This window comes from Pseudogymnoascus destructans, assembly GCF_001641265.1.
Source record: "Pseudogymnoascus destructans isolate 20631-21 unplaced genomic scaffold scaffold_28, whole genome shotgun sequence".
Lineage (NCBI taxonomy): Eukaryota > Fungi > Ascomycota > Leotiomycetes > Thelebolales > Thelebolaceae > Pseudogymnoascus > Pseudogymnoascus destructans.
Window position 1 is genome coordinate 285,425 of NW_020167547.1, and position 20,240 is coordinate 305,664.

The 20,240-nt window shown below is 51.7% G+C and overlaps 5 protein-coding genes across 5 annotated transcripts; 1 reads left to right on the forward strand and 4 right to left on the reverse strand.

Moving 5' to 3' along the window:
* Positions 1–4,626: 4,626 nt before the first annotated feature.
* Positions 4,627–7,959, reverse strand: VC83_08577 (uncharacterized protein). Its single transcript, XM_024472125.1, has 7 exons — positions 7,634–7,959; positions 7,560–7,582; positions 7,468–7,506; positions 7,291–7,396; positions 7,095–7,228; positions 5,028–7,038; positions 4,627–4,967 (listed from the first exon to the last, which is right to left on the reverse strand). Exons 1-7 carry the CDS (start codon positions 7,669–7,671, stop codon positions 4,868–4,870), a joined length of 2,451 nt encoding a protein of 816 aa, XP_024320268.1. The 5' UTR covers positions 7,672–7,959; the 3' UTR covers positions 4,627–4,867.
* A 752-nt stretch (positions 7,960–8,711) lies between these two features.
* Positions 8,712–10,040, reverse strand: SGN1 (cytoplasmic RNA-binding protein). Its single transcript, XM_024472126.1, has 4 exons — positions 9,854–10,040; positions 9,406–9,546; positions 8,866–9,335; positions 8,712–8,798 (listed from the first exon to the last, which is right to left on the reverse strand). Exons 2-3 carry the CDS (start codon positions 9,472–9,474, stop codon positions 8,967–8,969), a joined length of 438 nt encoding a protein of 145 aa, XP_024320296.1. The 5' UTR covers positions 9,475–9,546; positions 9,854–10,040; the 3' UTR covers positions 8,712–8,798; positions 8,866–8,966.
* A 603-nt stretch (positions 10,041–10,643) lies between these two features.
* Positions 10,644–13,352, reverse strand: VC83_08579 (uncharacterized protein). The gene has a single exon (XM_024472127.1). It carries the CDS (start codon positions 12,951–12,953, stop codon positions 10,986–10,988), a length of 1,968 nt encoding a protein of 655 aa, XP_024320295.1. The 5' UTR covers positions 12,954–13,352; the 3' UTR covers positions 10,644–10,985.
* A 2,210-nt stretch (positions 13,353–15,562) lies between these two features.
* Positions 15,563–17,595, reverse strand: VTC1 (vacuolar transporter chaperone). Its single transcript, XM_024472128.1, has one exon. The coding sequence runs from the start codon at positions 16,989–16,991 to the stop codon at positions 16,599–16,601; it is 393 nt and encodes a 130-aa protein (XP_024320227.1). The 5' UTR covers positions 16,992–17,595; the 3' UTR covers positions 15,563–16,598.
* Positions 17,596–17,853: 258 nt separating this feature from the next.
* VC83_08581 (uncharacterized protein) lies at positions 17,854–18,649 on the forward strand (the record flags this gene model as incomplete). The annotated part of the gene is made up of 4 exons (XM_024472129.1): positions 17,854–17,910; positions 17,977–18,015; positions 18,127–18,201; positions 18,449–18,649. 4 exons carry the CDS (start codon positions 17,854–17,856, stop codon positions 18,647–18,649), a joined length of 372 nt encoding a protein of 123 aa, XP_024320228.1.
* Positions 18,650–20,240: the final 1,591 nt, after the last annotated feature.

Consider the following 20,240-nt stretch of genomic DNA (forward strand, 5'->3'; position numbering starts at 1 on the left):
TTCTGCAAATATCGCCGGCTAGAAACTCTTAACGTGATACAAGATTCTAGGCTTTCGCGCAATAATTTAGCTAATGTCGTGTCCACACTTTGTTTTCGTTGAGAGGCACGATATTAGAACCGATATGAACCTTGAAAGCGTGAGAGTATATCGGTACAATCTTGGAGCATTTTCATGACAGCACTCATACCAGTGTTCGGCGGATCGTATCCAGATCTGATCCGCAGCTGTCACGGATAGATCATGATCCGGTCAACATTTGACGGATAGATACGGGTTATATCCGGATCTTTAGGATATTGAGGCTTAAAATAGATAAAATAAATGCATAGCTAAACGGCTAGTCCTCCCCCTCGTCATAAGCGTCTTCAGCTTCACTATCTTCAACCTCTAGTATATGACCCCAATCTCTTAAACATAGTAAATATCGAAGTGTTTCAGGAGAGAGACTATTCCTTTTCTTCGTAAGAATATGTTGAAGTGTATGATATCACTTGCAGCGGTAGTATAAGTCATCAAGTTGAGTTGAACAACAGTTCACTGTAATATGTGTTGTATTGTTTTTCTGAGTGAAGCTATCTACGGAACTATTTGTGGGTGGTCCGCAACCCGATTCGGTTGGCGAGCCACACGCCCAACCAATCAGTCTGAGCAACCTCCTCCTTCAACAGAATATCAGCTCCATTACTAAAGACCCGTTCCGATGGAGCAGATGTTGCTAGAATTGCTAAATGGTTCCGAGTACTACTCGAGCATCCTCGAGTAGAGTACTCAAAATTGAAGCTCGAGTACCGGTATTCGAATACCGGTACTCGAATACCGTGAGTAGTACTCGCATATAAAATAATCGTCCGTGTAATGGTGGGTGCACCAGATGTGAGAATCTAGCCACCCAAGGAAGGGATGATTTTACTAAGACAACACTCTGTCTTGGGAAAAAGAGCCAAAGGGTCGTAGCTTAGACTATTCCACAATGCAGCAATCAGGTGTATGATGTAGTGGAGTGGTTTAGACAAGTTGTAACAAATATTGAGTCTGAGAACTCAGGGATAAGTCAGAGGTTAGCACCTCACTGACTTTTCAGAAACAAGGAGTAACAAGATCAATGCTTGGAAGCTTGGAAAAGACGTAGAAGTATGTGATAGTCGATTTACTGTATTGTCTGCTTGCCCTATCTTAAGGAAAGGGCAATCCTATTTATGCTAAAGGAGTGTAGTTCTCTCATTTTCCAAGACTTTCCATGACTAACCAGGCTTGGTAACTGTAGTCGACATAAGAGAATCCCATAGAACCATCTCCTAGGTTCCTAGCCTATAGGAAGTGAAAGGAGGTCCAAGGTCAGAGTACCCCTATAGACAAATTATGTCATAACTTAACCAATCTTGTGGGTAACTAAGGAGCGATGACGTGTAATGAATCATAGACGGTTGTAGAAGCTTTTGGAGCTATCGTTCATGTCATGTTCCTAGGCCTCTAGTTGATAGAGATATGTCATGTGTAGTATTAGCCCAGTAACTAAGGAGTGATGTCATGTAATGAATCATAGAGGGTTGTAGAGATATGCTATGTGGTCATATCGGCCCAGAAACTAAGGAGCAATGACGTGTAATGAATCATAGAGGGTTGTAGCAATCGTTGAGTAGTATTGCTCTTGTTGTTGGTGTGACAAGCCAAAATATGTATAGTGACTTGTAGATTTGAGGAGGAGATTTGTAAGTTTGCTCTTGAGTTTGATAGCAAACTGAGTGCAACGAATGTTAGTATGACACTACTTTTGAAAAGTAAAGGCTTTACATCCTACAAAACGAGTATGGTTTGTGGATGATAATGTAAGTCTTCATTTGAAGGCTCACCGATCATTGGAAGATTATATGAAGAAGGAGGGAATCTATAGAGTGAAATTTTGGCCTCCAAACTCTCCCGATTTGCACCCTATTGAAAATGCCTTTGATTATCTCAAGGATCAGGTTGACGGCTATACACCATTAAACGGAGGGAAGTTTGAGAGAGCTCATGCACGGGTATTTCTTGAGGAAGAATGGGGGGAAAAAATGGATGGGAAATCTACACAATTATGTGCTTCGTTTAAGGACAAGTTGGAGCGGTGTATTGCAGTCAATGGGGGGAACAACTTTCGTGGGTAGATCAGTACGAGTAGAGTATGTACATGCATTTTCTCCAAGTACTTACACGCCCCACTTATTACGCACAGACCCTGTGGAAACTTTTGGGCCGCACGAGTATCTGTCGTTATTGCAAGTCGTCCACCGCTTATAATATGTTGTTGTAATTCTACTTGAAGCCGTGCTTTATGATAGCAGAATAGTCGTCCGATCGTAGTTCTACTAACTGTCAAAATCGTAGGGTTTAGATGATGAACTAATTGCCAGAATGAGTGGCTTTCCACAAGGCGTAGCGGTAGGTTATTTGATACCACAAAAGAGAGTACAAGCTCTCTATATTTCGACGAGCTTGGTGCGTTACTGGGTGCTTGGCGGGGCTGGAAAAAAGCAGAAGCAGAAGCAGAAGCAGACGGCGTTAACGAGCTTCTAATTGAGGAGGATAGCTTCTCGTATTCTGCATGCACAGATGGGTGCATCTTCTTAAGATGCTTCCAAAGATTACTCGTCGTCTGGCTCTTTAGTAGCTGGCTTGGCATATAGCTGCAATCGGTTTGAAGGCATTGGTATTGGATTCTAGCAGGTATTGTATCTAATAAAGTACGGTAGAATAGCCCTTTCAAAAAGAGACAATTTCAGCTGCTAGCATTGCCCTTCTAGCGTTCCTTATAATTCAAGGAAAGACATTAAGCGTAGGCAGGAGGAGGAGGAGGAGGAGTAACAACGGCAATTAGCCGTTGAAGAAAGCAGGTTTGTTGACTTTACAGACCTAAACTACGACATGATTCACAGTGCAAGTAACGGTAGCAGTGATAATGAATCACTGCCCGAGAATATAGATCCTAACTTATTTAATTGATTAATTTTATATACCTATGTACGTCGTTTGTTCTGTCGTGTTCGTTGTTTCGTTGTCGCGTTCAACTCGCGCGCGTCCTCTGCCAAGAGAGTGCACGATCGCTTTCGCAGTGCCGATCGCTTTCGGTGGTTTGGAAACCAACGATTATACGCTTTATAAATAATCATGATTATGATTACGTCTAAATAATCATGATTATAATTGATTTTCTAACCCTGTCGATAATACTCACGACCAAAACTAGCCGTATGACAAAGGGGTGTGGTACATTACATTCCTGCATTCATAGCCAGGAATGGGACGATGTTCAGGCAGTAGAGAAGATAGGGGAGTTAATACATTACAGGGTAAGCCTACATTGCCATGTTCTTGATTTGATGCCGACATAAGCAGGTAACAATATCTCCAGTTGGAAGCGCGACAGGCCCAGTCGAACCAATAGTTTGTTCCTGGCTCCAGCAGGTTCGTGGCTTTAGCGACGATCAAGAATAAGAAGGAGGCAAAACAATACTTTGAAAGCAAGCTGCGCGTTCATGACAGGGCAAAGGGTCTACATGGCTCGCTTCGCAGCATAATCCGCGAAACTGTGGTTGCCTTGGATATCCGAGAAGTGGAGTTAACTATCGAGTTAACCAGATCATGGGACTGCGACACTATACAAAGACTTTCTAGACATTGACTATCCCGGTTGCCACGAGGTCGACGTTGAGGATATTAGGTGTGGTAAAGATGGCCTTCAACGATATTCTGACATCGGATCTTTAAGTCAGCTCATATCCTTGTTAACCCGAGCTTCGAACATCCAGCCCAGTGCATTTTTCGCCAGGAATGGGGCAAGAGCGAGAGCGAGACCAAAGCTAGACTGGATAGCTTGGTAAAATACAGAGGTAGGCCCGCACCCTCCTTATATGCCCCACAACATAAACAGTTAGATCTCGAACTTCCCGGCGCAGGAGTTCTCAGAGTTCCAGACACAGGAGTTCCATGCCCCAAAGGCGCTAGTCAAATTATGGAAACTATCGACCAACTCCGACTGAGCAGTGATGAGCGTATTCGAGTCATCATTTGGGAATTCGCGGAGATCATGAATTGCAGGCTGCGCTCGTTGCCCCTGAATACCTGTCGTCGGAAACATCTCCCGGACAATTCGGCCGAAGAGGGCGTCGCAGCTGGGCTTGGGAAGTTGAGCCTCGAGGGACGGATCAAGTTGCTAGGAATGAGGAATTTCGTTTGAAGTATGGGATATGGCTGGGAAAAGTTCGAGGTAAATCAGAAAATGATATGGATTTTTTGTGCTTGCAATACAGTGTTTGTCTGGGAAATATTGGGATAAAATAGAAAGATCAAAAATCGTTGGGACACGGCGTTTGTTTGAGAAAGGTTATGCGGATGCAATAGAACAATTCATAAATGATTTCATAAAGATGCATCGAGTGAGTATTCACGTAGAAAAGGGGCGCTCTTCCACTCTCCTTCCAAACCTTGCTCACATCTCACCGCCTCACACACACACACAGCACAACTCGAAGCATAATAACCAGTAATTACGCCCAGCCACTATGTATCGCTATCCCACACCCACACACCCCTTCCAATCCAAAAAAAACCCCGCACAAATTCAAACATCCTCCAACATCCACCCACCCACCCATCCCTCAACTTTCAAGCAAGTAGTTTTCCCAAACAAGATGCATCTCCTCAGAACCCAGTGATGATGGCAAAAAAGAACGGACAATATTTCAATCGGCTGGGGTGTACCTTTTATTATACCTCCTCCCCCCCCTTGACACTAGAAACGTAAGTTAAAATTCTTTGATCCCTGCAAACTACCAAGACAAAAATCCCACTCCTCCTCCCCGCCTCTGCATCGCGGAGTATAGATACGATTCTATTCCAGCCCGAAGCCCATAGTCTCCTCCACCGCCGTCGTGAGCTTGCCCTGTAATGCGTCCAGTGATTTATAAGGCGGTAGGTCCAGACGGTTGAAGCTGTTCATATATGTTAGCAAATGTCTCAAAACCCCCCATCAATAGACGGAAAAAACCTACCAAGTATGCGACTTCGGCAAATTCCCAACATCCCCCGCCTTCTCAATCGTAAAGCGTCTCGGCCCATCACTACCCTGGAGATCCTTGAACCCGTTAACGGGAATACGCGATGTACCAGTAGCAAACTGCAGGAGACGAGACTTCTGCTCGCCGTCCCAGCTCTTGATGGTCTGCCAGAAGAACTTGATGACCTCGTCCGACTCCTGGTATCCTCTGTAGTCGGTGTGCTTTTTCCAGTCATCGACGTCGATCTCGGCGATACCACCGATCAGCAGCTCTAGCTCGCGCTCGTCGAAGACGTTAACCAGGTCCGCGGGGATGAGCTCATGGAAGCCGCTAACAAAGGCCTGGAACTGCTCGTCCACGCGCTTCTGGATGCGCCACTTGATCATCAGATCAACGTATTCCTTCTTGTTCTCGTTCGTCACGGCGATGTCTCTTCCGCCGGGCTTCAGGTCCTCTACACTTGTAACTCCGAAGCGCTCATCTTCTGTCGAGAACGTCTGGTCTAGGACACCCTCAATGTCGTTCTCGAGCGTCCAGACTAAACTTCTGTGGAAGTCGGCGTCGACACCCTCCATGTCCTGTAGTGACACAGGCTTGTGTAGCATCATTTTGTACAGCGCTCCGATGAAGAACGCATCCAGGAACCTGCGGTGGAAAATCGCAAGGCCGACAACGCGGCCAATAAACTTGAAGTAGTTGAGATGCTCCGGGTTGATACCGGAGTGAGGGTTGATCTGGAGGGTATAGTTGTCATGCGCTGAGTACTCGAATAAACAGTAGAAAGGATTGAACATCTCGTGAGAGAGGAGGAAGAAGAATTCTCTGGAAACTCCACCATAATCGAGACCATCTTCGCCCTCAAACTTGATCATCAAGCGCTTCTTCAGATCCGTCGCGCTCTGCCTCATGATCTCAGCATAAGAGTCCTCGAAGATATGAGAACGGCGCGCCTTGATGTGGCACTGTCCAGACAAGATGCGTAGGGCTGGCTGGGACCTGAAGTAGATAAGCTTGCGTCTGAAATCTCTCTTATACTGCGGAACGTTCTGGTCCAGGGAAGAAGGAAGTCTAGGATCGTCCCAAGTCGTCGTCTTAGTATTGTGGTCCACAAAGTATACCCTGGCGGTGTTTGTGAGTCGCATCTCCCATCCACTGGGCAGCGGTCCAAGTTGGGACACTGGCTGCTGTTGGATGGTATTGTTCTGGTTCTGCCCACCGTACATCCGTATGTACTGTTGCCGACGAGGGTCCACCCATGTTGTAGTTCGAGTGTTGTGATCGACAAAGTATGCACGTCCTTCTGGCGTATGTCTCTGCTCCCATAAGGGTGGTAGTTCACCTGTACCTGCGGAAGTAGCTCCAGTGGCAAGCATAGCGAGTGAGCTACCGGCCTGGCTACTAACGGAGGGAGGTGGTGATGGCTGCGGTATGCCTGGTGAGCTGGCGCCAGTCCTGTCCTCTGGAAGAGTCCGGTTCTGATGTCTCTGTCGCTCCACCGCCGTATTGGCATCACGCTCGTTCCGCTGGGTCTCGGCGTTCCCACTCGCCCGAGGTCTGACCCAGCTTGTAGACCTGGTATTGTGATCAACATAGTACGTACGTCCAACGTTATCCTCGCGGCGTTCCCAACCAGCAGGTAGTCTGCCCTGTGCATCTTCAAAGGAACTGAGCACGGTGGGTGCTCGAGAGGACGGCACGGAGGTCTGGCTGGCTGTTGCAGCGCCCATACTGTCAGAGACCGGAGCTCGTCCAGGAGTTGGGGCGGTCGAGATCGCACCGTTCGCCATCATGACACCCTGTGGCTCCGCTACGTGGGTATCTGACCTGGCACCTGGGAATCCACCACTGGCAATCGAACTTTGTGCGGATCCCAACGTTGGTCGAGTCGATTGTGCCGGGGCAGCATTGCGTAGGGGTTCAGACATATTGGTCGACAGGCTGATGATTAGCTTTCCATGAACGACCAGATTGTCATTCGACTTCTTCAGGTCACGCGTGAGCATCTCTGTGATCATCGTTAGCATACTGGAGGATCTGACCGTTGGCAGCGGGACTGCTCACCATCTTCACCAGAATTGAAATCGATCACGTCACCAATCCGGACATTGATAACCCCCAAGAATCCCTGATCCTTCTTCTTGAACTTCTTCTGGTCAAACACCTGGACAGCGAGTATACTATCCTCCGTAGCACGCCTACAGCCTCGTCAGCAAATGAATCTCCCACAAACCCCACCAGCAACGACGGCAGCACGCACATCTCAAACGTCTCATTCCAGTACGGGTTCAGCGTCCGCTTAATCACCGACGTCGTATTCGTTTGTTCGCCGTTGAGCGTCGCGACAGCAAAGGGGTCCGGGAATCCTAAACCCAGCAATCAGTCTCCCGCCACCACAGCAGACTCGAGTGCGGGGAAGGAGGGGGCGACGACATACGGAACACCTCGCGCTTATACAATCCATCAGCAGCAATGACTACACTCTCGTCAGTACAATCCCATCACACACGCCGCAAACGGGTCTCCTACTCGTCACCCTGATGTTGGGCTGCCTAATCCACAGTTAGTCCCCATCCACACATTACAGATGACGCGGAGCTTACCCAGGCAGGCTGGTATCGGCGCCCGTTCTCGCCGACATGGCAACAGCTCGCTCTCACTCTCGCCTCTAACCGAGCGGTATTAAGAAATCGGCGGCGAGTCTTCAGGTCCTGGGAAAAGACCCGGCACTGTTGGGGGTAGGTGTATCGGTTCGTTGTCGTCGGTAGGCGCCTCGATTCACTCCTTCCAAACGAGTGCGGCTGTGCAAGGCGTGTCGCCCCCGGATCGTCCAACAGGCTAGCTAGGCGTTCAGGCAAGGGCCGTCAGCATCACTGGAGCTGGGTGCGCAAGGCGGGGTGCTCGGCGGCCTCGACGTGCGTGGGCGAGATTTGGTTTGATGCTGCTTGGGAAAGGCCTCGAGATAACAGGTTGTGCCGCCGTCACTGTCACACCTTCCCTGGGCGATAGAGAGCTGGAATGCCCACTTCGCTGAAAGGGGTTTAGTGGGGTTTTTGGCCAAGCGTGTGGTCGCTCGTCGATTCTCGCTACAGGGCCGGAATTTTGGAGGCGGCTTACGAGGAGGGAGACGGCTGGGCGATGGGGTTGTTTGTATTGGAGAGGGCGAGGAGGGAATTAAGACGATTGTTTGGACAATGTGCGATTGGATTTGAATCTGTCATGATAGTCTGCTATCGCCCGAGTTACTATTTTGGTTTTGGCGCCCTGAACGGGGGTTTTTTTTCTCGGCAAGGAGGGTAAAACCAGGTAGGTAATCGAACGGGTCCATGTGCGTCACCAGTCAAACAGTCACTTTATCAATGTCACGATGCCAGGCATGGGCCATGAGTGTGCGTGTATAACCAGTCCAAATAACTACGCAGAGGAGTGCAGCATCATTAACTCAAGATTGCCCTTCCCTTGGCTCCCTTCCCTTGGCTCCCTTCACCTCATCTGCATCTGATCTCCACTCATGGCGGCGGTCCGGTCCAAATCTTCTCCCCCGCGGCCTGCTCTATCGTACAGTGAGTTTCCAATTGGTCCCGGCCACCACCCATCCTCCACCATCATCTAGTACGGAGTGAATCCACGTCCGCGCGAGCTTCCACGATATCCCCCTCTGTATCCTCCCCTCGGCGGGAATCCACCCCTCCCAAAGCCTCCCCTTCCCCCGCGTCCACGGCCGCGACCCCTCGTCATGCCCGGGATGTTCGTTCTCTTCGGGTCGACCTACCGGCCGTCAGTATCATCATCCACATGCCCGCCAAATCACTCGGCCAGATCGGAATTCACAAACCTTGAGGTTCCTCCCGCGGAACAAGCTCTCATTTAGCACCAACGCCTGCGCCACAGAGGCCGGCTCCGTGAACTCAACATACGCGTACCTGCACCACCTCATTAGCATCCATCTCTTGCCAGGCAGCGCACTCCCCCCATCCCCATCCCCATTGTCCACCACCACCACGATGAACCAAAAGAAAAGAAAAAGAAAGCAAATCGGAAATCGTACCCCTTCGGCTGTCCCGTAAACTTGTCCAACAAGATCGTAACCCTGTTAATCGACCCACAGCTCTGGAAGTGCGCCTGGATCTCCTCCGGCGACGCGGCGTAATCCACGTTCCCCACGAAGATGGAGCGGCTGTCGATGTCCTCCTTGTCGTCGTGCATCTCGGAGCTTTGTTGGTCGAGGGACGCTTGCATCTCGCGCAGCTTGGCTGCTTCTTCTTCCATCTCTGCGACGCGGCGCTTCATGGCCGAGATCTCTTCCTGGAGGGGTGTTAGAATCTGTATTTCTGTGTATGTGTGTGTCGATGGCAGTGGTGGAGGGGAAGCTTACCTCCTCATTCGTCTCATCATCCCCAGCAGCCATCACCTCGTCAGCCGGCTTTGGCTCGGTATCCGGCATGTTTGTGTGTGTTGGTTGTCGAAGAAAGTACGTGTCCAGAAGTCTTTGTCGTCGTGTAGTAGTGAATAGAACCTGAACCCACAGCGCGCGATGTCAGCAAAGCCCTCTTCACCAAACCCCGGCCAGCACCAAGAAAGCTGAAGAGCTTGTGTGTGTGTGTGTGTTTGTAGACCAAAGCAAGCGAGCAACGGGAAAACAAAGAGGGTTGCGAGGTGTGTAGATGTGTATCAAACCAGCTCCCGGCGCAAAATCAAAGAAACCGTAGATAGATGCCCACACACTTCTCGCACCTTCCGGTCCCTTCCACCCCCATCACCGTGAAGAAGCCCAATCCAAACAGACAGGAACCCCAAACAAGCAGACAAGAGCCCAAACATACCACTAACCCCAAGTTCTTCCCTCTCGATCAAATCCCAATCGTAATAGTCCCTCTTATCCTCTCCCAGCAGAAAGACCCAACAGCAGGAGCAGTAGAAGTCGATCGCAACAAAATCCCCTCTTGACAAAAGAAAGTTGTTAGAAGTAACGTTCGCGAGTGTTGTGGCGGAGAAAGAGAAAATAAATTCCGTGCAAGTGTTGCTGAAGGACGAGGCTGCCGCTGTGCAGTGGTTTGATGGAGTCGCGGAGCTAGGATTAAGCTTGCCGCTAGTGTGGGCGACCGGGGGGGAGGTAGGTCGAGTGAGTGAGGCGGGGTGTTGAGCAATGAATGAGCAATTTTCACCAACCGCAATGGTTGGAGGGTGATGAAACGGTTGAAGGTGATTGCGAGGTGAGTTTTGGGAGTTGGAAGAGTGATGAGGATGATGGTGGAGGAAGGATGGTGATGGTGAGCCGTAAGTGCTGTATAACCCAACAATACCAGCTCGACGGCCACGGTAGGCAGTCGGGATAGGTTGCTGGTTAGTGATCACAAGAATAAACACGCCAGATCACTTCCTGCATCACTATACGATCGTGTAAAGCATATCTTTTTTTCATTCTTTCTACGCCTTCTCATTTCCTTCCTCTCCTCCCCTCTCCCATACACGTCACACACCAGGTCAAACCCAGACCAACTGCCCCTCCATCCCCCTCCCTTTCACCCAACTTCCTTTCTTATATCATACACTCCCCCATCCTCATCCCCGAACAAAAGAAAACCACCCCAAACAGAACTCCACCCCCACCCCCCCCAAAAAAAAAGATCGCGAAAACGACCAAACAATGCATGCTAAGCCGCTAGACGCCATCCATCCCATCCCATCCCATCCATCCCTCCACCACCCAGCCACCCTATCAAACCCGCCAACTAACCCAACAACTCGGGTTGTGTGTCGTGTCTGAGAATGTTTGAACAACAGAAAAACAGAACTTCCCCTCCCCTTCCCAAGACTAAAATAGAGTAGTAGTGTAAAACAAAAAGAATGCCAGAGAGTGGCGTAGAACAAGAGTGCGGGTAATGGCCACACTCCATCTCTCTCCTCATAAAATGGTCGAGCGAGAGAGTACACGAAAGTCAGACAGCAGCCTGCCTACTTCCCCCCCTTAACAGCCCTCACAAAGCCCACCTCTCCCTTCCCCGTCCTCACCATGCCACCCCCCTCCTCAACCTCCTCAATCTCCACCTCCTCCCCCTCCTCCCCATCCCCACCCTCCACACTCTCCTCCGCCCCACTGCTCTCCCCATCCTCCACATAGCTGTACTCCCCATCATCCGAGATGAGGGACGGTGCCTTGTTCGACGCCGTGGCGGGTGAGAGGTTTGCGGCGTCTACGTCGACGTCTGCGTCGTCGGAGGAGGCTGAGATGGTGCCGTATGGCCCCATGAGTGGGAGACGGAGGAGTTGTGAGGCGGGTGTGGGTGGGCTGCCGGGGGTGGCGTACAGATTCGACGGCATCATCCCAGGTCTGCGAAGCGTTGTGGAAGGTCCCTTGCTACTACCCGGTCTCGCAAACCCAGGCGGTAGGATCGGTGCATGTCGTTGTGGCTGTGGCGTGCATGCCAGCGCAGCGGCGGTGTCAGCAACAGCAGCACCGACCTGGCTATTGACGGGAGCATCTTCTGGCAGCACAACAAGTTCAACAGCATCAACCTCGAACTCCGAGTCCGAGTCCGAAGCTGAATCGCTAACCCCATCAGTCCCAACCACACGTCTGCGTTTCGACGGCGTCTTAGCATCCTCAACAAGCTGATCCAGGTTCTGCCCGAACCCTCGTCTATGAAGCAAGCGCGAGAGACAGGGCGCAGAGTCAGAGGGCACGAACCCATCATGCGGCTCTGAGCGTTTACGCGAAGGCGCAGCGGGTTTGACGCTAGGGATGGCAGTGATACCGGGTAGCTTCCCCTCGTAGAACATTCGCGTTCCCTCGCTGATGCGCTCGAGTAGCGTGTTGACAGTCTGGCGATCGTAAGGTGCAGAGCGGATGAGCGGGTGCACGAGCGTGCTTGAGCCGGTGGGGGTGGTGGTAGTGGGAGCCGCGGGTTTCGATTCACCACCGACGATGCCGCCGGTGACGCTGTCGACTTCGACGGGTTGCCCGCTTTGCGAGGCGGCTTCCTCGTGGGACTTGAACTCGCGGTGATGCGCGATGCGGCAGTGATTGATGAATCCTTGTGTGCTACCGAAGTTCTCGCGTTGACACACGAGACACACGAGCTTGACCCATTGGCCGTCAGCGCGCTTGAGCACGAGTGGTCCCGCTGTCTCCTTGGGTGGCGGATACCCGCTCGGTAGCGCCTGAAGCTTCTTGCTCGACGCAGCGCCACGGCGCGGTTTCGCGGCTGGCATCTCAAGAGCCAGACTATTCCTCGTCGTACGACCCGGTACCGTGTTGTTTCCTGCAGCTGCGCCAGGCAGCATGCCCCAACCTGTCTGCACACCGTCGAACCCCGGGTCTGGGATGAGCCAGCTGGCGTAATGCCTGCTATACGGTCCCTCCGTCACGCCAAATGGCGCCGCCATGCGCGGTTGCGTGCGACGCGCCTGAGGTATCGATGGGCCGGTCCCAGTGCTGACAGTCAACATGGCCTCCGGGCTCCCCAGCGACACAGGGAAAGGTATGAGGTGGCAACGGCGCAACTGATCCAGCGCCACCGTCGCCTTCGCAAGTTCCTGGTCGATGCGGCGCAGCTCGTCGTGCTTCATGAGCACCTCAAGACTGAGCTGGTGATCGATGACCTCGCGCATCCTCGCCAACGCGCCCGGTTTCGACCTATTCGGCACGGTCGTCGCCTCCATCTTCCCAGCCTGCGGTGCGCTCAGCCCCGCGCCCATGTCGCACTCCTTCTTGCGCTTCGCCGCCGCGGCGCACGCGCTCACGCTGAGCGGTGGCGCGTCGCGATTGCCCAGCTTGCGCTTCGTCGCGCCGACGGGCTGCACCGAGTAGTCGCGAGCGTCGTCGAGCGGCTGTTCCATACCGGCGAGTTTGTTGTGTCCATGGACCGTCTCGTCGCCTCCCCTGGATTCCGAGATCCACGAAGAGAAGCGGAACATTCGCATGCGCTGATTGTGACGTCCGGGCGCAAAAGGGGTCCCGTCTGCGTGCCTGTTGCTCGCCGTGTCGTCGCTGTCTAGCAGCGACGCCTGTGCGCCTGTTGTCGCTATGATGTTCGGACTCTAGGGCATGGGTTGGTAGGGTCCAGTGTGGTGCGACGTGGCGTTGGGCGCAATCGGAGCCGTGTCGCAAAGCTGACGTATGCCTATGCGACGAAATGAGGAGACGCGGAAGCGACGGGCGAGTTGCGACGGGCGTCGGAGTGTATATGGTCGATTAAAAAGTGAGTATTGAAGTATCTATGCTGGTACAATGTCGTGAAAAGAGTATGAAATGTTGTGGTTGTTGCTCGGAAACGGCGGGTTCGGGATGGCGAATGTTATCGCGATGGCGAATGTTGTCGCGATGGGGGTGGTGGGTGGGTGGGGAGGGAAGATTTGAGTGGCGGACAAACGGGGTGTGGTGTGGAAACGGCGAAAGAGTGGACGGATTGGGGAGAGTTAGGGGAAGAGTGAATTTGGTTGGGCGAGGAGACGAGTGACAAGTGACAAGCAGAGGGTATCAGGAGTATCTTGTCAATTAAAAAGGAGATTTTATAAGTACTAGAGAGGAAGTAGGAGTAGAGGAAGTAGTAGTAGAGGAAGTAGTAGAGGAAGTAGTAGTAGACGAAACAAAAGGGGGTAGAGTAACAGAATCAAAGGAAGGGAGGGATATCAAAGTATGGTTGGAATATGGGGAAATATGTAAAAGTTTGGTGGTTGTAACAGAACGGTTTGGGGGCGACGCAAGAGGAGGAGGAGGAGGGAGGAGGAGGAGGAGAAGGAGGAGGAGGAGGAGGAGAAGGAGAAGGAGGAGGAGGAGGGAGGGAAGGGAAGAGGGAAGGGAAGGGAAGGGAAGGGTTGGGGGGTGGGTTGTTGGGTGAGTGAGTGGGTTGGGTGAGTTGGGTGAGTGGGTTGGGTGAGTGGGTTGGGTGAGTGGGTTGGGTGAGTGTTGGGTGAGTGGGTTGGGTGAGTGGGTTGGGTGAGTGGGTAGGAGGTGAGGAGAGGAGAGGGGAGAGGGAAGGAATGGGCTGGACTGGAGGAGGGAATGTGATTAGTGGTGGGTGGTGGTGGGTGGAGGTGGGTGGTGGTGGTGGTGGTACTGAGAAGGGAGGGAGAAGGGAGGGAGAAGTGAGGGAGAAGTGAGGGAAGAGGCAGGACAAGGCACCATACTTCATTGGGAGAAGGGAGAATGGATATATACCTATATATAGGATATGGATATATATATAGGTAATAGGTATATATCCATATCCTATATCTTTCCATCCATAGGTATGGATTGGCCTGGCAGTGCTGGCTGTACTGTACGTACAGCACTGTACGTACAGCACTGAACTGCCAGGCAAACTGTACTGTACGTACAGCACTGTATGTATGGTCTCCCTCCAACGCTAACGGACAATACTCGGACCATGGGTCGTAGGTGGGCTGTGCTGGACTGTGTGTACTGTAACCGTGCTGGACTGTATAGTCCAATAGCTGTGTACTGTAACCGTGCTGGACTGTATAGTCCAACAACTGTGTACTGTATAGTCCAATAACTGTGCTGGACTGTATAGTCCACTATAACTATCTGTATAGTCCACTATAACTATGTTGTACTGTAGAGGTTGTGGAGGTGGTGAGGTGAGGTGTGGAGCTAGTTTATTAATCCGGAGTAGCGGATTAATAATCTGCCGCTGCCGACCCAAAAAATACCGGATTAACAATATGCCGATGGAGATGGTACAGTCCAGAGGCTACTCCACCAACTTGCTCAGAGGGACTTGACGTATCCAGTTGTCGCGGAGACGGTCGAGGAGCTGCTGTTAACTACACTCACAGATCCAACCATCCGCTACCTCCATCACCAACCTCAAAATCGCAGCCTCCACCTCTACCTCACCTCACCCACCTCACCTCACCTCACCTCACCTCACCTCCTCCACAACTTCCACACGACCTCACATAACCTCCACTCAACCTCACCACAACCACAACCATGCCTTCCGCCCAGTCCAAACCAAAGAAGGCACACGGCAAACAAACCGCCCACCGCCCAGCCGCAAAACCCCCCTCCACGAAACCATCCGCACCGAAAAAACCCTCCCCCCAACCAACCACCATGAAGCTCCCCATCACAACGGCCACATCCTCCAAACGCCCAACCACACACGATACTCTCATGCCTCCCCCCGCGAAGAAACCCAGGCCCTCCCCGCCTACCACCACCACGACGCCCATCACACCCACATCAACACCCACAACCCCCCACCTCCACCCCTCCCTCACCCCCACAACCCACACCCTCCACGCAACCCAAATCCTCACCTCCACCAAAATGCACACCAAGATCACCACTCTCCTCACCCAACTCCGCTCCTTCTCCTTCGCCGCCCCCGCCGCGGCTGCGAAACCAGTCATCGTGATTGCGTGGGCGAAGGCGAAGAGTGCGGGGAAGTTGGTTAGTGTGATGGAGGTGGTGAAGAGGGAGATTGGGGGGGAGGGGGGGGTGTGGTTTCAGTATAACGGGCTTGGGGAGGGGTTTGGGGGGGTGGTGAGGGATGGGGGGGGGGGGAGGATGGGGAGGGGGATGTGGAAATGGAGGAGGATGAGGGATTTGAGATGATGAAGACGAGGGTTGAGAGGGCGATTGAGGGGACGGAGAAGCTGAGAAGTGTGCCTGTTATGACGGTTTATTTGTCGAGGGTTAGGATTGAGGCGTTGAGGGAGGCTTATGGGTGGGGTTTTTTTTTTGTTTTTTTACCCTTTTCTTTTTTTTTGGTCGGGGTGGATGGGGGAGAGAGAGAGAAAGATATGTGCTGACTTGCTTGGGTGTAGGGAGCAGACAAATTCGAAGAGGTGATTTGATGGCGACCTGGGAGAAGAGTGGAGTGGAAATATATATAGGAGATGTGATTATCCGGATGAGAAGAGGAGAGCGGAGAGCAGATGGACTCCGAAAGAAGAATTATATGGATGTACTGCATCCCCAGAGGATATACGCAGCACACAGACGGATACTAAGGGAGGATATAATATGGTACTGAGAGGGAGGGTATAATATGGATACACAACAGCGGGGGAGGATATATACATCGTCACAGAGCCCAATACCCCCATCACCTTGCACCTGCGCAATCCAGTCTGTAGCGAGCAGTTCACAGAAAGCATAGATCACAAACGAAGACATTGTTAAGCCCGTAGCAACCAATTCACTCACAAACCACCCATAAAACCTTCACCAAGACCATTGATTGTCACCCGCATATTCAATTTATTTCGCCATACCATCTACCAACCCATCCACCCACCCATCCATCCATGCCTAAGTTATATTACCCCCCCGTACCATACGCCAACACAACATCGACATGACTGAAAATCCTCCCCTCCCTCCCCCCTACACCACCCTGCACACCCACGCGGCACGCGGCGTCTAACAACGCCGCAGCACAGTCTGTACACCCGCCCATCTCCCCGTTCGTGTCGCCACATCCGCCGCTGTATCGCCGTGTCACACTCTGTACGCCCCGCTCGTTTGTATACCACCCACCGCGTCATCTATGTACAACCGTAGACCCTTCATATCTACCCCCTTCCCCCACCATCACTCCCTCTTCCTCATCTTCAGTTCTTCCCATCCTTCTTCCCGCCATACCCAATCCTCAACACAAAATTCACCCCCACCGCCACCACCAGCACCACCGCCAACACACTCGGTCCAAACCGATCATCAAACCCCGCCTGTCCCCTCCTCCTAATGCTCCGTGCCCTCCAATGATACGTAATCAACGCATAAATCATAGTAGCGATAGAAATCCCCGTGAACAAGAACGCGGAGATGAAGGCGGGGCGGTCGCCAAAGTTCAACATGCCCAGGGCGAGGGCGCCCAGGATGATGGTAGAGTTCAGCCAGGAGAGGAAGGTGCGCTCGTTGGCGAAGAAGACTTTGGGCTCGATGCGCGTGGGGAGGGCGATGCGTTTGCCCGGGGCGGATTGGAGGAGTGGTTGGGTCGACATTTTGCGTGGTGGTTGTGGGTGACGTGGTGTGGTTTTGGAGGTGTTTGGCTGAGCTGGTTGGGAGCTGTAGAGCTGGCTGGGCTGTCGATAGAGCTGGCTGGGCTGTCGGTAGAGCTGGCTGGGCTGTCGATAGAGCTTCAGGTGTAATGTATGTGTGTTGATATGTGCAATTGGTATATGCAATCGATATGTGCAGAACCTGGATGACTCGCTGCCAAGCTTCTTTGTCGTCTCCCAAGCTCCGTCGTCCAGCTGTCGTCACTCCCAGTCTATACGTCGGAGATACCTCGGAGCTCTCTCTCTACCAACGAATGAATGCCCAGTTCAAAAAATCCAGCAAGCTCACAAGCTCACAATATCCAAATCCACAGCTGTCCCTCTCAAATATCCGTAACACAGAAGCAAAGAAGAACCTCAAAGACAAAAAGGTGGGGGAGACACCACCGAAAATGTTTCGCGGCTTATCCTCTTTCCACCGCCCTGCTTCTGTCTGCCTGTGGCAAAACAAGCAACAGCCCAATGCGGTAACCACATTTACACGTGTGTTCGCTAACGCTCCCGACTGGCTGGCTCGGCGCTGTGGCTGCTTTTGTTGTGGCGCGCGTGTCTCAATATATAGGACGACTCTTCTGTAATTGTGGCTGTGCTCGTCTCGTTGTTATTAACTCCGGCCCCGGTTCCGGTGTGGAGATCACGTGATGCATGCACAGACCGTTGCTGGGGCGCGTGCTGTGCGTGGAGTGTAAACACGGTGTGGGTAATTATTAGATTGACAAGCTGAGCCCGCATTTATTGACCTGTCTTGTCTCAACTGGCTACGGAATTTTGTGAGATTGAGAACCCCTACATACAAGCAGTAGATATGTCGACTGCTGCACCAGTTACGCCTGTGAAGGCTGAGGCGGGCAAGGCGACGCCGGTGAGTTGAATGAGGGCTTCTGGATGGTGATGCTGATGCTGATGGTTGATGCTGACGGGTGTGAAGCCGATTAGTACTACGCGTTTGAAGCAGATTGCTACTGATGTATGTTTTCAATTCATCCCTCCTCTCCACGAATGAACGAATGAACAGACGGACCGACGGACAAGAGCACGACGAACGTTCACACCCAGAACAACCAACTAACACAACCAGGCCTGCACCTCCGCCCTCGAAGGCGCAGAATTCTACGAGCACGCAAAGACCGCACAGTGGAACAGCGCGATCATCGTATGTCCCCCTTATCTCTCCCTCCTTCCCCCCTCCTTCCCCCCTCCTTCCCCCCTCCTTCCCCCCTCCTTCCCCCTCCTTCCCCCCTCCTTCCCCCTCCTTCCCCCCTCCTTCCCCCCTCCTTCCCCCCTCCTTCCCCCTCCTTCCCCCCTCCTTCCCCCTCCTTCCCCCCTCTTCCCCCCCTTCCCCCCTTCACCCCCTACCTCCCCCCAAAACCACCCAGCTAACCCTTCACCTCCCCCCCTAGAACGCAATCCTCAAATCCCTAATCTCCGAATCCACCACCCCCCCGCCACCCAACCCGCCTTCAAATTCGCCGTCAACAGCACCATTATCCAGCACCTCGTGCCCACCACCGCCCTCGGGAAATCCAGGAGCGTCAAGATGGGAGAGGGAGACACGAAGGAGGGAGAAGCGACGGCGGAGCAGGCAGGGAGGAGAGGCATGAATAGCGCGACGGGGGCGTATTGGAATGAGGCGACGGATGGGATGTGGAGTTTTAAGTTTGAGGGGGGGAGGGGGCTGGATGTGGTGATTAGTGTTATTTGGGTTGGGTTGTAGGTGAGGAATGGGAGGGTGGATTGTGAGGGCGTGGAGGGCGAGAGATTGGGAAATGGCAGATGGGGGGTGAGAGTTGGAGCATGAGAGCATGGAGAATGAGAGCATGAAGGTTCATATGGGCATGGCATTTGTATATGGAGAATGGCAGTTTACGAGCGGTGAACGACGAGTATAACCATGCTGCTTTCTTGCTACTCATGTGGAATGCAATGCAGTGCAGTGGAGCTGACTAACCTTCTGGATATGATATGTTGGAGGTTGACCTACTGCAAGCACGACCATACCCTGCATGGCATCGCCTTCACTGCAGATTGTCGGTATATAAAGTCTATTCCTTCGTATAACCAATCATCATCACCACATAACTGCTCATGCAAACACTCAAACCGTTGATGCAAATACTCAAAACTGCAAATTTCCATATCAGGGATTGGATGCCCGCGGAAATGTTGTTCTGTGGGAGTTGTGAGAAGCTCGCGAACTGGGCGCAGGTGGATGGGTTTAGGTGCCCTTGTAAGGGGGTGAGGAGGCCGGGGATGAGTGGGGAGAAGGGGAGGGGAGTGGGGGGGTGTTGAGAAGATAGACGGGTCATATCGATTAGAGCTACCACCAAGCATGAGGATACATCCTGTCTTTCACAGCAACCTCTTAAGACTTGATTCAAATGATACATTAAGTGGCTAATACCAGGAACCATCACCTCTAGTCATTGTGGATGATGAACTTGAATGGGAAGTTGAGGAAATTCTGGATTCAAAGCACTTACGAAAAAAGTTATTTTACATAGCAGCATGTGAAGAATCACCTGCCTAACAACACATGGTATCTAGCTACAAATTTCGAACATGCACTAGAGATCACATAAGCATTCCATTAGAAATACCCTAAAAAACCGAAGTTACTGAATTTTAAAATTTTCTACTCTTGATCAGGAGATCAATCTCAAATGGGAGGGGGGTAGTGTTACGATATTAGCTGAAGCTACTCGAGCTAGTAGTGTTACGATCGCTGCTTACGGCTGCTAGCAATTAGGGCAACAAGTACCCACAGTAGCCACTAAGGTTACAGGGAACCGCTAAGTGTACAGCTGTATATAATGAGGGATAGCCTTACTTCCTTTCTTTCTTCTTCTTCTCTCTTTAGATTCAATCTAGCTTATTATTTTCTAGACTGGCTTCTTAACATGACCATCGTAACACCCTCCACCTCTTGTATTCCCTCCTTGCTAGATTCAAAAAGTTCGAAAGGTCCATAGCGTCTAATATATGACTAGCTTGTTGTACTAGTGTATATAAGTCGTTTAGAACAGGAAGTGGGTGTATAGGAAGCTGTATTAGGCATAAAAGAATCGTGCTTTTTTGAAAGCAATTGTAGATAGTCATATTTGTAATGTTATGATGCCGTGATTAAATAAGCTAGTGAATTGCAAACTGTATTGTCATTATTTTGATTAGATCTAGGTTGTTGCTAAAAGATTT

Bases quoted from the DNA above. Each gene is read 5' to 3' on its own strand.
- VC83_08577 (XM_024472125.1), bottom strand. From the start codon at position 7,671: ATGTCGGCGAGAACGGGCGCCGATACCAGCCTGCCTGG. The intron at 7,583-7,633 runs GTAAGCTCCGCG...ACTGTGGATTAG, and splicing joins GCCGATACCAGCCTGCCTGG to GCAGCCCAACATCAGGGTGA. The intron at 7,397-7,467 runs GTATGTCGTCGC...TGCTGGGTTTAG, and splicing joins GTATAAGCGCGAGGTGTTCC to GATTCCCGGACCCCTTTGCT.
- SGN1 (XM_024472126.1), bottom strand. From the start codon at position 9,474: ATGCCGGATACCGAGCCAAAGCCGGCTGACGAGGTGATGGCTGCTGGG. The intron at 9,336-9,405 runs GTAAGCTTCCCC...ACACCCCTCCAG, and splicing joins ATGATGAGACGAATGAGGAG to GAAGAGATCTCGGCCATGAA.
- VC83_08579 (XM_024472127.1), bottom strand. From the start codon at position 12,953: ATGCGAATGTTCCGCTTCTCTTCGTGGATCTCGGAATCCAGGGGAGGC.
- VTC1 (XM_024472128.1), bottom strand. From the start codon at position 16,991: ATGTCGACCCAACCACTCCTCCAATCCGCCCCGGGCAAACGCATCGCC.